We start from the raw sequence: 15,119 nt of genomic DNA, 5'->3' as shown, positions 1-15,119 counted from the left end.
GGTGGTGGGACTTGAACTAGGGTATCTAGAGTAGCAGTATATGTTTCTGATAGACTCTCTTTCCACAACAAAACCCTCCTTTTTCTGTCTTTCAGCTTTTTGATGGTAGTCATTAAAAGAGGAAAGAAATTAACACCACAATGTACTGTAAAGTGTTTTTCTTTAATGACTAAATGGAAGTGTATACCTGTGCTCTAACAGAAACAAAAGGAGCATATCAGTTTTCCTTCTGTAGACATCCTCTCTCTCTCTCTCTCTCTCTCTCTCTCTCTCTCTCTCTCTCTCTCTCTCTCTCTGATAATATTATTCAATTATCTGAAACTAAACTGGCCACAGAGAATGTCCATTTTATATTGATTCTCAAAATACTAGAGTTGTAGTAACTTATATTATCTTGTCAATATTTTAACATAGTTGATAGGTTTTAAAACCGAGGTTATATGATTGAATCAAAAGCTTTCATACCCACTGAACCATCTTATCATCTGCCCATTACAACTTTGTTTTATTATTTTATATACTTGTTTTTAATATTCTGTAGTGTGAAAAACTTTGTTGAAAAACATGTCTTTTGAAATGTCAGAATGTTGGGTGCAACTGATAGAAGTTAAATGCAATAACTGAATGATCAGAAATCTTGTGCTCTGAAAAAAAGTAGTTGGGAATACCAGAGCAGATTTATCATAGCTAATGTTATGGCTAAATGACATACAGATTAATAATAGGTAGAAATATTTCTTTCTTATTTATGTTGTGACATATACAGGAGTTGCCACACATAACTTGGAGACATAGCATATTAACATTAACTATCCCATTAACTCATTCAGCAACTCACTCAACATCCATTGATAATAAAGTACTACTGTTAAATGTGAATAATGCTGAATAAAAATAACAAAAAAATATTGAGATTTTTTTGTTTAAATTGTTATCTATCTGTGTTTTTATGTCACAAGTTTCAAATGTTAGGAATATTTTTCTATAAAAACTGTGATCAAATTGTATTTTATTCATATCAATATACACTGTGCTTTCATTATATTTTATTGAATTGAGACATATTTGTATGTATAGATAGTGTCAAGAGAGAATATATTTCAGGCTATTATTCAAAGCAGCAGAGGCATTATAGAAGCATAAACTGATTATACTCCCATGAGTAGAACAAAAGCAGATGCTTTTCTTCAGGAATTGTGTTAAGAATCAATTCATCATTTATTCCAGAGCTCCAAGCACTACTTGATACGTAACAGTTTTCTCAGTGCAGCAATCACCTCCTTGTTTCTAAGACTGTATATCAGAGGATTTAACATGGGAGTCACAATGGTGTAAAATAGAGAGAATAGTTTGTCAGTTCCTGGAGAATGGGTGGACTTTGGCCTCAAGTAGGTAATAGTAGCTGATCCAAAAAACAAAAACACCACAAGCAAGTGGGAAGAACATGTTGAAAAGGCTTTTGATCGTCCTGTGGCTGTTGGCAACTTCAGAATGGTTTCAATGATTTTGCCATAAGATGCAAGAATCAACATAAAAGGGACTGCAGCAAATAATATAGCCACTAAATAGGCAAATAGCTCATTCATTGACGTGTCTCCGCAGGCAAGCTTGAGAATGGGTGGTATGTCACAGAAGAAGTGGTCGATTTGGTTAGAATTGCAAAAATGTAGAGAAAATATCTGACAGGTTTGTCCTATCTGGACTGGGATGCCTCCAAGCCAGGAGGCTGCTGCCAGCTGAGTGCACTTTGTTGGGTTCATGACCANAGGATAGTGCAGAGGGTTACATATGGCCACATAGCGGTCATAAGACATCACAGTCAGCAGGAAACACTCAGTGGCTGCCAGCATAAGGAAGAAACACAGCTGGGTAGCACAGCTGAGGACAGAAATGTTTCTTTCTTGAGCAGCAATGCTAAACAGAATCCTAGGGAGAGTGACTGATACATAACAGATTTCCAGAGAAGAAAAATTTGCCAGGAAAAAATACATGGGCTTCTGTAGTGTAGGATCAATTCTAGTTATCACAATTATGAAACTATTTCCAACCAATATGATCAAGTAAATTATGGAGAACATTCCAAACAGAATCCCTTGTAAGTTAGGAAGATCTGAAAATCCCAGGAGGAGAAACTCTGTCACAGTGGAAGCATTATCCTCTGCCCTGATTTCTGTGAATTTCATCTGTTGGATGATTCATAGAAAAATGACAAGAATTTTCTTGTCCTTGGATTCCTTTCATCGTGTATAAAGCAATGTTAATACCCTTTCGACATTTCCATTGCCCTTGAGGAAAAATTATATGCCATATATATATTTAAATATTCCTAATTTTTTTAAAGATTTGTTCTGAGAAAGCATAAAAAATCATCCTATATTGTGTATTTTGTGGAGTTTGATTGTAGGCCCTGTTAAATTAATTTTATTCTTTTAAGTCACATAGGCATTCTCTGCTTATCAATATTTTAATCATTAATCTGTTTATCAGATTTCACATTTCTACTTATGTGTACCTAAAATGTTTGCCTTTATTGCTATTGTTTCTGACTGTTGAAAATCTTTAGAAAGCAAAATTAATTCTCAAACTAAGAAAGCCACTAGGATTTTCTAAAATACAGGCATTTATTTGTGTTCTAGTACTTTATACTCATTTATCTGTCATCTTCTTTAAATGAATGTTTGCCTTTCCTATACTCTTAAGTAATGCATTTAACTTGTAAATGTACACAGGGCTTATACTGTTTGATTAAATTTATAAAATGAGGAGACAAAGGCTGAAAGTCTTGTATGATTACATGAATTCAGAAAAGATTTTATTTGGGCAAAAATAACTAAAGCACATATAAATATGCTAATAATTGTATAATATTTTCATAATAACTTACCAGATTTTATTCTTAACCAATAGTTATACCTTTGACTACAGTAAGTTCCAGATATGTTTTAATGATGCTCATTCTTGACGATATTGAAATGTATATTTTAATGACTCTGACCTCCAATTTATTCTTATAAAACAGATAAATATGTGAATATCTGAAATAAAGGCTTGCTAAAAGAAAAATAATAGCTTTAAATGAGTAAAATATCTAAACATGTGACAATGAAAAAATAAAACAATATTTTAAAGGTGCACCATTACATACAAGATTCTTTTCAATTGTTCAATTCCCTTTTGATGTATATTTAAAAATGAAAGACAATTTCTAGATATATATGGTATAAGACAAATTTCATTTGAGCTTATGTTAAGGTAAATCTTATTCTTACCTGTATTAATTTATAAAAGACTGTGTTAAGTAAGTTTGGGTTTTAAGGCTTAAATAATTCTTTTATCTGTAACAGGAAAACACTTTCAAGCATTTAATGTCCTGTCAAACAGAGGTGCTGCTTAAGTAGGAAATTATCTTTACCCTGGGGACACATTCCTTCCCCATGCTACATTCTAATTCAAGAAATTTGTTGTTCTTCCACACAAGAAGTTAAGCAAAAGAATATATAAATTAAATGAGAGAAATAAAATGAAACTGAAGGAAACTACTCCTTTAGCACATTCTGATTTTTATTTTCAGTTTGTTATTATTAATAAAAATGTACATTGAAAGAAGCATTGGAAAATTCAAAACAATATGTCTGTGTGTGTGTGTTTGTGTGTGTCGGGGGGGTGATGTATGTTTGTGTGTGGTTATGTTGTTTAGGTGAATATCTGGACCACTCTAGCAGTAAAATAACCGAGATTAAGAAGATAATCCTAACACAGATACAATACATATTGATGATCTTACCCTCTTTCATACTTCCATTCTCAATGCATGTAAATGCACTTGTGATATTGGTTGCTTTTATTAAAAATCACATGGTTTTATTTAAAATTCTGTGTCAACTAGTAATTTAAATTATTTAAATCTAAACAGAAAAGTTGTCAATTGGCTGCAAAACTATTTGCCAATTTTCTTAGTATTAATTTTCTTAGTTTTTGTACATACATATCTTTTTAAAATTTTGATTATTCAATCAATCAATTAATTAATTTACATCCTCCTCCCAGTTTCCTCCTCTTTCTTTTCTCCTAGTCTTTTTCCCTTATCATTCTCATCTACTCCTCTTTCCTTTCTGTTCAGAAAAGAGGAGATATTCCATGGATATCACCCAGCCTTGGCATACTGTAATAGCTATTCCTGATTGTCGACGTGACTATAACTGGAATGAACTACAATCCCGAATTATAATTCATCTGTGATCCAGATTTTGAGGCTGGGAGACACAAGTTTCTGACCTGGATCTTGACATTGAGATCTTGAGGCATGAATTTTTTTCCTTCCATCCACTTGCCTGGATTTTTCATTACATCATTTATTTTAATAGCTGAGTAACCCTACACTGTGTAAAAGTAGCACATGTTTTTATCCATATTTTTGGTGGAGGAACATTTAGGTTGCTTCCACTTTCTGGCTATTACAAATAAAGCTGCTGTGAGCATAGATAAGCAAGTGACTTGTATGTGTGAACATCTTTGTGTGTATGCCTCAAAGTATAGCTAAGTCATGAGGTGGGTCTATTCCTAATTTTTTAAGAAACCACTAAATAGAATTACAAAACGGTAGCTGCATATGTATCAAAAGATGGCCTAGTTGGCCATCACTGGAAAGAGAGACCCATTGGACTTGCAAACTTTATATGCCCCATTACAGAGGAAAGCCATGGCCAAAAAGTGGGAGTGGGTGGGTAGGGGAGTGGGGGAGTAGGGTATGGGGTACTTTTGAGATAACATTGGAAATATAAATGAGTAAAATACCTAACAAGAATATTTAAAAAAATGACAAAACAGTTATACAAGTTTGCCCTGCCATCAGCAATGGAGAAACATTCCACTTTGCTACAAATTCTCACCAGCATTAACTGTTCTTTAAGTCTTTGATCTTAGCCATTGTGACAGTATGTTTCTGGGACTAGCTGGATAATAGATGGGGGTTAGGGTTCTCCTGGGAGACTGTGGAGAGTGCCATAACCGAGAGTCCTAGCGGTTGGGAAGATGGAGAATGAAATGGCCCCTTCTGTAACCAGGTAGGACTTCCAGTGGAGGGAGGGGGAAATCAACCTTCCCATAAACTTTTGATACAAAATTTGTCCAGCCTACAAGATGCAGGGATAAAGAGCAAGGACTGAGGAAACAGACAATCAATGACTTGCTCTAGCTGAGAGCCATCCTATGGTGTTGGGCCCCATGTTGGCCCTTTTTTGGGCCTTGAGGACAAACCCAAGCCTGGCTTGAGTTTTGAGACCTGTCTCAGTCACTTCCTTATTGGGGTGACTCAGCAAGACCTGTTTGGCCCTGCTTCTAACCTGTTGCTGAGTAAGAACGTTGTCCCTGGCCTTGTCAGTCACTCCATACCCTCTGTGACCTTTCCCCTCTCCTATATTATCTTATCCCACCAAAAATTCCCCTCCCTATGTTCGAAAATTATATAGGCAAGAGGCTGATACCATCTGCTGCTTGAACAAAACTCCCGGCTCGATGTGTTTCTTTTGGGTCATCAAGACTTGCTATCCTACTCAGGCCTGGAGAGACACCTTGCGTTAGGTACCTTTCTCCTCTTGCCTGGACTTGCAGGCCAGGAGCTGGCACTATGGGAATGAGCCAACCCCTGATATTATTAGTGATACTCTGCTATGCTTGCATTAAGGAACCTAACAAAACTGTCTCTGAAGAGTCTTTATCCAGCAACAATGGGAACAGACACACGGACCTACAGGGGGATCTTGTAGGTCTTGAGGAAGGGTAAGGAAGGATTGAGCAGGCCAGAGACAGCAATCCAGAGTCATAAGTCAAGGACACCACAAGAAGACCTACAAAGTCAACAAACTTGGTCCCATGCAGGCCCACAGAGACAGATAAAGACCATGTATTGGCTGTATCTAGGCCTCTTAAATATTTGTCACAGATGTGCAGTTTGGTTCCCCTATAAATTTCCTAACAATTATTGTGAAGGCTGTCTTTGTCACTTTTGTCTGGCATTGGATCCCACTCCCTACCTGAACTGACCAGCTAGGTCTCAGAAAGAGAGGATGCACTTAGTCCTGCTGCAACTTGATGTCCCAGGGCAGGCTGGTACCCAAAGGGTGTTCCCATTATCTGAGGAGAAGGAGGTGGGTAACTGTGGGAGGGATTTCAAGGGTAGGGATGGGAGGAGGGGTAAAGAGACCAGAATGTAAAATACACAGTGCATAAAGAAATTAATGAAGAAAAGAAAGATGGAATCTCAGTGTCATTTCGATTTGCATTTCTATGATTACTAAGGATGTTGAACTTTTCTTGAAGTTATTCTCAGCCATTAGATATCGCTTTGTTAAAAATTCTTGTTTAGATCTTCACCACATTTATAAATTTGGAGGGTTATTTGGAGTTTTATGATATCTAGTTTTTTGCAATCTTTATATATTTTAGATATCAGCCTGTCAATGACTAGTATATTAATGGGGTCTCAAATGAGGGTTACACTAACCAGGACATGGGTTACACAGCCAATTCAGGCATTGCACAGCTTACTCAAAGTTTCCAGCTTTTTGTTTGTTTGTTTGTTTTTGTTTTGTTTGTTTGGGATTTTTGGTTTCATTTTTGTTTGTTTTTCAAGACAGGGTTTCTCTGTATAGCCCTGGCTGTCCTGGAACTCACTCTGTAGATCAGGCTGGCCTCGAACTCAGAAATTCACCTGCCTCTGCCTCCCAAGTGCTGGGATTAAAGGCATACACCACCTTGCCCAGAGCTACTGGGAATTTAACTTGGGACCTTTGGAAGAACAGTCAGTTTCATCTGAGCCATCTCTCCAGCCCTATTTATATCCTTCTTAAAGTCCTCTACCTACTTCTGAAATGTGATTTTCAAACTGAATCTTGCTTTTCAGGTGTGGTAGGCTATCCAGGGTTTGTTGTGTTGAGAGAACTAGGTTTTAATGATGCCATATAGCATTGTTTTCTGTTGCTTATATTCTTGGGCTTGCCTTTCACCATCTGGTTATCACTGGTGTTAGCTGGCCTTGCAGTTTCTGACTGGAGTTGGTCCCTCCTGTGAACTTTTGAGCCTGGGAGTGTCAACAGTCCTCGGGGTCAAGCTTTCTCTTGGTGGGATTGCGGTGCAGAAGGCTATAACGCAGGGTCAGCTCCTGGACATAGATCAAACGGGAAGGATCAGGTCCCTGGCTACATTATGGTTCCTGAGTCCACTGGACTCTGGGTGTATCCCTCTTGGGCCTGGTGATGGGGTGGTAGTGGTGCTCTCACCTGTGAGCTTGGGTGTGCCAACACTTCTAGGTGACAATCTTTCGCTGAGCAGGATTCAGCCATGGAGGGCTGTAGCACAAGGTCAGTTCCCAGGTGTAGATGGAAACCAGAAGAGATAACCATATTCTTAAAAGAATAAAAATCCCAAACTAACTTAACATTGATTTGTATAAGAAAATTGTGTGATTTGTGGTAATATAATAGCATCTCTGCTACATGACTCAAGCTATTCCCAGTATGCGTTCAACTGCATATGGTTTGGGGTTACAACTCTCAAGTCTTCCAGGATACATTGCTTTGCCATCATGTACTCTATCCCACTGGACAAGTAAGCCTAACTAAATGCTTTCTTTCCAAAATACTGTACTTTTAGAACTGAATATAATCCAAACTTCTATATATAAAAATGGAATGGCTGCTTATTTGTTAGGACAGACAGAACTACCTTTCAACATTTAAGTCCCAGACACCAAGGAAGCAAGAGGTTCTCAGTACTCAACGGGGATGACTTTAACCAAAATACCCAACAAAGGAGTAATAGAAACTGTAGAGACCACCTCCAGTAGATAGGCACAGCCTCCAGTTAAGGGATGGGGCCACCCTTCCATCTCAAAATATTTATCCCACAATTGTTCCTGTCCAAAGGAAAGACAAGGACAAAAAAATGAAGCTGAGATTTAAGGAAAGGCCATCCCGAGACAGACCCAAGAAGAGATCCATCCCATCTGCAGTCACCAAACCCCCACACTATTGCTGATGTCAAGAAGAGCTTGTTGTCAGGAGCCTGGGACAGCTGTCCCCTGAGAGGTTCTGCCAGAACCTGACTGATGCAGATGCAGATACTTGCTGCCAACAATAGGACTGAGCCTGGGAACCCCAGTGGAAGAGCTAAGGGGAGGACTGAAGGAACTGAAGGGGATTCCAACCCCATAGGAAGAACAATATCAACTAACCAGACCACCCAGAGCTCCCAGGGACTAATCCACCAACCAAAGAGTACAGATGGGGGGGCCATGGCTCCAGCTACATATGTAGCAGAGGGTGGCCTTAGCTGGCATTGATTTAAGGGGAGGCTTTTGGTCCTGAGGAGTCTTAATGTCCCAACATAGTGGTATGGTAGAATGCTGAAGTGGAAATGGGTGAGTGGGTGGAATAGCACCTTCATAGAGGCAAAGGTAGGCTGAGATGAAATGGGTTGAGGGTGTGTGGAGTAGCAATCTGGAAGGAGGATATCATTTGAAATGTAATTGAATAAAATGATTTATAAAAAGCAGGAGAAATATAAAATATAATTTTATTTGGAAATATTCACCAGTTTAAACAAAACAAATATTACATGTTTAAACAATAACCATTCTAGAATTAATATTATAAATAAATATAAACTCCCTTCTGCCAATTTACTGCTAAATTCCAGGTAATTCTTTACATTATGACTTCCTCTGTGTTGTTTTGATAGTATTCTTACTTGAGAGCAAATATAATAGTCACAATGATTACACTATACCAAATTACATGTAACACAGCATTAAACCCTTAGGGGAAGGGGCTACAGGGATCTAAGTCCCAAGTGGTACATGATATAATAAATTATTCTCTTACATTTTCTGCTATCAAAAATAAACTTACCTCAGATAAACTCATGAGATTAAAATAAGATTAAAAATTAACTTTTAAGAAAAGGCTTAAATATTGCTTCTCTCCATATATATATATATATATATATATATATATATATATATTCCTTTTATTGGACATTTTCTTTATTTACATTTCAAATGTTATTCCATTTCCAACTCGCCCTTCAAGAAACCCCCCTATTACATCCCCAAACTCCTGCCTCTATAAGGCTGCTCCTACACCCATCCACCAACTCCTCCCTCCCTTTCTTGACATTCCCCTACACTGGGGCATCAAACCCCCTCAGGGCCAAGGGCCAATCCTCCTACTGATGTCCAACAAGGCCATACTCTGCCATACATGGGACTAGAGCCATTGGTCCCTCCATGTGTACTATTTGGTTGGTGTTCCAGAACCAGGAGCTCTGGGAGTCTGGCCAGTTGACACTATTGCTCCCTCCATTGGACTGCAAAACACCTCAGCTCCTTCACTTCCTTCCCCAATTCCTCCATCAGAGACCACATACTCAGTCCAATGATTGGCTGAGAGCATCCACCTCTGTATTTCTCAGGATCTGGCAGGGCCTTTCAGGAGATAGTCATATCAGGTTCCTGTCAGCAAGCACTTCCCTGCATCTGCAACGACATTTGGGTTTGGCGATTGTGTATGGGATGGAACTACAGGTAAGGCAGTCTCTGGATGGCCTTTCCTTCAGTCTCTGTGCCACACTATGTCTCCATATTTCCTCCTGTGAGTATTTTGTGCCCCCTTCTAAGAAGAAATAAGATTTAAAAAAGATTAAAAATTTATTTAAGACACTTTGGTCTTCCTTCTTCTTGAGTTTCATGTGGTCTGTGAATTGTATCTTAGGTATTCCGAACTTTTGGATTTATATCCACTTATCAGTGAGTGTATACAGTATGTGTTTTTTGTGACTGGGTTACCTCACTCAGGATGATATTTTCTAGTTCCATCCATTTGCCTGTGAATTTCATGAAGTCATTGTCTTTAATAGCTATTTAGTATTCCATTCTGTAAATGTACCACATTTTCTGTATCCATTCCTCTGTTGAGGTACATCTGGGTTCTTTCTAGCTTCTGGCTATTATAAATAAGGCTGCTATGAACATAGTGCTGCATGTGTCCTTATTACATGTTGGAGCATCTACTGGGTGTTTTGGTACCGTAAGGGGTTTTCCAGTCCCATACCTGCATTACAACTTCCCCCTCCTGCCTGGGGTCAAGGCTAGGTCAAGTTCCATTCTCCATCTACGGGAACTTTTTTGAGTAAAAAATTCTCAGAATGACTGATAGTATCCTTACTGTCTGGGAAGTTCCAGGTAGAGTTCAAATGTGTGTCATGCTTGCCAGCTAATAGATTTAAAGGTAACTATGCTTAGCCAATAAGTTTGAAATGTAATATTGTGGGTGTAACCTCTGGCCATAGAAAGTGTAAACACTGCTTGTAATAGCCATTCCTGGTTGCCTTCTTAGTAAATTACCTTGATGGATTAATTGAACTTTAACCCCAAAGTGCCAGGAAAATAAACCTCTTGATTTTCCATTTATCTGAGTTTTGGTGTCTTACTCAAGGGAATCTCAAAGTAAGTACCACTGACCAAGTGTCAGAGTCTTATGGTATATGCCCAGGAGTGGTATCTCTGGGTCCTCAGGTAGTACTATGTCAAAGATTGATTTCCAGAGTGGTTGTACAAGTTTACAATCCAATCAGCAATGGAGGAGTGTTCCTCTTTCTCCATATCCTAGCCAGCATCTGAGGTCACCTGAGTTTCTTATCTTAGCCATTATGACTGGTGTGAGGTGGAATCTCAGGGTTGTTTTGATTTTCATTTCCCTCATGACCAAAGATGTTGAATATTTCTCTTTTTTTCTATTAATTATTTTTAATTAATTAATTTGTTTTTTAAACTCTATATTTTATCACCCCCACCATCCACCCTCGACTGTTCCACATCCTGCACCTCCTCCCCAATCTCCTTTCTCCACGTGGATGTTCCCACTGCCCACCCCACCTGACCTCTAAATTCCCTGGTGCCTCCAGCCTCTTGAGGGTTAGATGCATCATCTCTGAATGAATACAGTCCTGGCTGTTCTCTGCTATAGGTGTGTTAGGGGCCTCATATCAGCTGGTGCATGCTACATATTTGGTGGTCCAGTGTTTGAGAGATCTCCAGGGACCAGATTATTTGAGACTACTGGTCCTCATACAGGATCACCCCACTCCTCTGCTTCTTTCACCTTTCCTAATTCAACAATAGGGGTCAGCAGCTTCTGCCCATTGGTTAGGTGAAAAATATCTGCATCTGATTCTTTCAGATGCTTGTTGGGTCTTCTGGAGTGCAGTCATGATTGGTCCCTTTCTTTGAGCACTCCATAAATTTAGTAATAGTGTCAGGTCTTGAGACCTCTTCTTGTACTGGATCCCACTTTGGGCCTCTGTCCGAACCTTCTTTTCCTCAGGCTCCTCTCCATTTCCATTGATCACAAATAGTAGAATGTAGTAATAGTTATTTTGAATATAAATATGGCTATCATTCTTAAATTCACATTCTTCATGGAGCCTTGCTGTTTTGAAAATAAGTTATGTATAATTGAGTATTAAGTACAATGAATTTAAAACTTCAATGCCTTGCCCCTTAATCAATTTATATTATTTTATAAGTCTATCACATGATAATAAAATAAGTATATATTTCCTTTTAAGGAAGTCTAATTCAAGGCTGTGTGTGGGGTACATGTTTTTAATCTCAGCACTCAGGAGTCAGAAGCAGGCAGATTTCTGAGTTCGAGGCCAGCCTGGTCTACAGAGTAAGTTACAGTACAGCCATGGCTACACAGAGAAACCATGTCTCGAAAAAACAAAAAACAAACAAACAAAAAACAAAAGAAAAAAACAAAAAAAAAACCCAAAAATCAAAAAAACAAAAAAAAAAACAAAACAAAAAAAGGAAGGCTAATTCAGGGAAATGTCCAGGGTGGAAATTATCAAGAATACATTCATTCCAGAGTGTATCAATTACTATTTCAGATACATTACTAAAATTAATTAATATGGAATACCATACTACATGCATTATGTCTTCAATTATTTTATATTCTAATAAATACTATTATTTGCATTATTTCCATTTAAATATTACTAAAATTAAGTAACACATATTATTAAAATATATAAAAATGCAAAATACTTTACAAAATAGTTATTTGATGATTAAAATATAATGTGTATTTTTAAGGATGAAAGTAAACCAAGGGATTAAATAATGTTCTGCATAATGAAAGTATTATGAACATGTACCTTTTCATTTTTTTCCCTTAGGTATCTTCTTTTTTTAATTAATTATTTTATTTATTTACATTCCAGGCATTGCCCCCTCCTCCTGGCACACACACACACACACACACACACACACACACAGAGTTCCTTACCCCATTCCCTTTCCTACTTGCCTCCCCTCCCCCATATCCTCCTTACCTGGTACCTTAAGTCTGCTGAGGATTAGATGCATTTCTTTTTCCACTGAGGCCAGACCCGGCAGTCCTATTCTTTATTTGTTCCTGGCCATCATAATGCTGCCTGGTTGATGACTCATTCTCTGGGACCTCCAAGGGGTCCAGATTAGTTGACACAGCTGGTCTTCCTATGTGCTTGCCTTCTGCTTCAGCTCTTTCAGTCCTTCTCCTAATTCCTCGAAGGGGTTCCCAGTTTCAGTCCGGTGGGTGGGTGTAATTGCAACTATCTCAGTCAGGTGCTGGTAGGGCCTCAGAGGACAGCCATGCAAGCCTCCTATCTGAAAACACACAAAGCATCAGTAATAGTGTCAGGCAGGTCTTGGTGCCCCCTTTTGAGATGTATCACAAACTGGACCACTCACTGGACAGCCTTTCCTTCAGTCTCTTCTCCTGTTTTGTCCTTCAGTTCGTTTACACAGGAAGAGAAGGTCACTGGTTCAGAAATTTTGCCTGTGGGTTGGTAAACTGTCCCTCCACTTGGGGCCCTGTCTATCTACTGGAGATGGACTCTTCGAGTTCCCTCTCCCCACTGTTAGGAATTTTGGCTAAGGTCACCCCTATTGTGTCCAGAAAAATCTCTAACCTCCTAGGTTTCGTGGACATTCAAGAGGGTCCCTCCACCTCTCACCCCGAGGCTGTATATTTCCATTCATTCTCCTAGCCCTCTGGGCTTCTCTTCTGTACCCTCTAGCCTGATCCTGCTCCCCTTTTCCCTTCCCCCTTCTTTTTCCCTCCCAGGTTCCTTCCTTCCTCTGCCTCCCTTGATTATTTTGTTTCCTCTTCTAAGTAGAATTGAATCATTCTCACTTGGATTTGCCTGCTTGTTAAACTTCTTATGGACTGTGAGTTGTATCATGGGCATTCCGTACTTTTTGGCTAATATCCACTTACCAATAAATACATGCCATGCATATACTTTTGGGACTGGATTACCTCACTCAGGATGATATTTTCTAGTTTCATCTATTCGCCTGCAATTTTTTTTTTTTTTTTTTTTTTTTTTTTTTTTTCACGACAGGGTTTCTCTGTGTAGCCTGGCTGTCCTGGAACTCACTTTGTAGAACAGGCTGACCTCCATCTCAGAAATCCGCCTGCCTCTGCCTCCCGAGTGTTGGGATTAAAGGCATGAACTACCATGCCGAGCTACATTATTCTTATAGTATTACATTATGTATAGGAACTGCATTTTCTGTATCCATTCTTCAGTGGAGGTACATCTAGGCTGTTTCCCACTTCTGCATATTCCAAATAAGACTGCAAAAATCATAGTAGAGGACTTGTTCTTGTTGTATGGTTGAGAACCGTTTGGGTATATTCCCAAGAGTGGTTTTACTGAGTCTTCAGGAAGATCTATTTTCAATTTTCTGAGGAAACTCCAGATTGATTTCTACAGTGGTTGTACCAGTTTGCAATCCCACCAGTCATACTTGAAGCAATCCAGCTAAAATCAGGGATAAGACAAGTTTGCTTGCTCTCCCCATATCTATTCAATATATTCAATGTAGTACTCGAAGTGCTAACTACAGCAATTAGACAACAAAAAGAGATCAAGGGGATACAAATTGGCAAAGAAGAAATAAAGGTATCATCACTATTTGCAGAAGATATATTAGTATACATAAGTGACCCCAAAAATTCTACAGAGAATTTCTCCAGCTGATAAACAGCTTCAGCAAAGTGCCTGGATATAAAATTAACTCAAATAAATAAATCAGTAGCCTTCCTTTATACAAGTGATAAACAGACTGAAAAAGAAATTCGGGAAACAACTTCCATCACAATAGCCACAAATAATATAAAATATCTTGGAGTAACTCTAACCTAACAAGTGAAAGACCTGTATGACAATAACTTCAAGTCTCCCGAGAAAGAAATCAAAAAAGATCTCAGAAAATGGAGAGATCTCCCATGCTCATAGATTGGCAGAATTAATATAGTAAAAATGGCCATTCTACCAAAGGCAATCTGCAGATTCAATGCAATCACCACCAAAATCCCAACAGAATTCTTCAATGACATGGAAAGAACAGTTCTCACATTCATCTGGAAAGGCAAAAAACCCAGAATAGCAAAAACAATTCTTTTTTTTTTTTTAATTTATTTTAAACTTAAGATTTTATTTCCCTTCTGGTCCACCCTCTGACTATTCCACATCCCAGAGCTCCTCTCCACCTCTGTCTCCACAAGGATGTATCCATTCCCCACCCCTATCCCCCAACCCCTACCCCCCCCCCTCCACCAGATCTCTAAATTCCCTGGGATCTTCAGTCTCTTGAAGGTTAGGTGCATCTTCTCTGACTAAATCCAGACCCGACAGTCCTCTGCTGTATATATGTTGGAGGCGTCATATCAGCTGGTGTATGCTGCCTGGTTGGTGGTACAGTGTCTGAGAGATATCAAGGGTCTAGGTTAATGGAGACTGCTGGGCCTTCTACAGGGTTTCCCTCCTTCTCAACTTCTTCCAGCTTTCCCCTAATTCAACCACAGGGGTCAGAAGCCTCTGTTCATTGGTTGGGTACAAATATTTGCATCTGACTCTTTCAGCTGCTTGTTGGGTCTTTAAGAGAACAATTATAATAGGTCCCTTTTTGTGAGTGCTCCATGGACTCAGTAATAGTGTCAGGGTTTGCGACCTCACCTTGAGCTGGATCCCACTTTGGGCCTGTTTGCAGTTCTTCAGACACGAAT

General features: G+C 38.8%; 1 protein-coding gene across 2 annotated transcripts; it reads right to left on the bottom strand.

Annotated features, from left to right (window-relative positions):
• Nucleotides 1–1,238: 1,238 nt before the first annotated feature.
• LOC110289920 (olfactory receptor 10AG1-like) lies at nucleotides 1,239–4,139 on the bottom strand. 2 transcript variants are annotated; one of them, XM_021156327.1, is made up of 2 exons: nucleotides 4,100–4,139; nucleotides 1,239–2,170 (listed from the first exon to the last, which is right to left on the bottom strand). In XM_021156327.1, exons 1-2 carry the CDS (start codon nucleotides 4,137–4,139, stop codon nucleotides 1,239–1,241), a joined length of 972 nt encoding a protein of 323 aa, XP_021011986.1. The 2 variants fall into 2 exon arrangements, with proteins under 2 accessions (XP_021011986.1, XP_021011987.1); XM_021156328.1 differs by lacking the exon at nucleotides 4,100–4,139 and adding an exon at nucleotides 3,270–3,347 and having other exon boundaries at nucleotides 1,239–2,285.
• Between the last annotated feature and the right edge of the window lie 10,980 nt (nucleotides 4,140–15,119).

Source organism: Mus caroli, chromosome 2 (assembly GCF_900094665.2).
Source record: "Mus caroli chromosome 2, CAROLI_EIJ_v1.1, whole genome shotgun sequence".
Taxonomy (NCBI): domain Eukaryota; kingdom Metazoa; phylum Chordata; class Mammalia; order Rodentia; family Muridae; genus Mus; species Mus caroli.
This window is presented reverse-complemented; position numbering and strand designations above follow the sequence as displayed.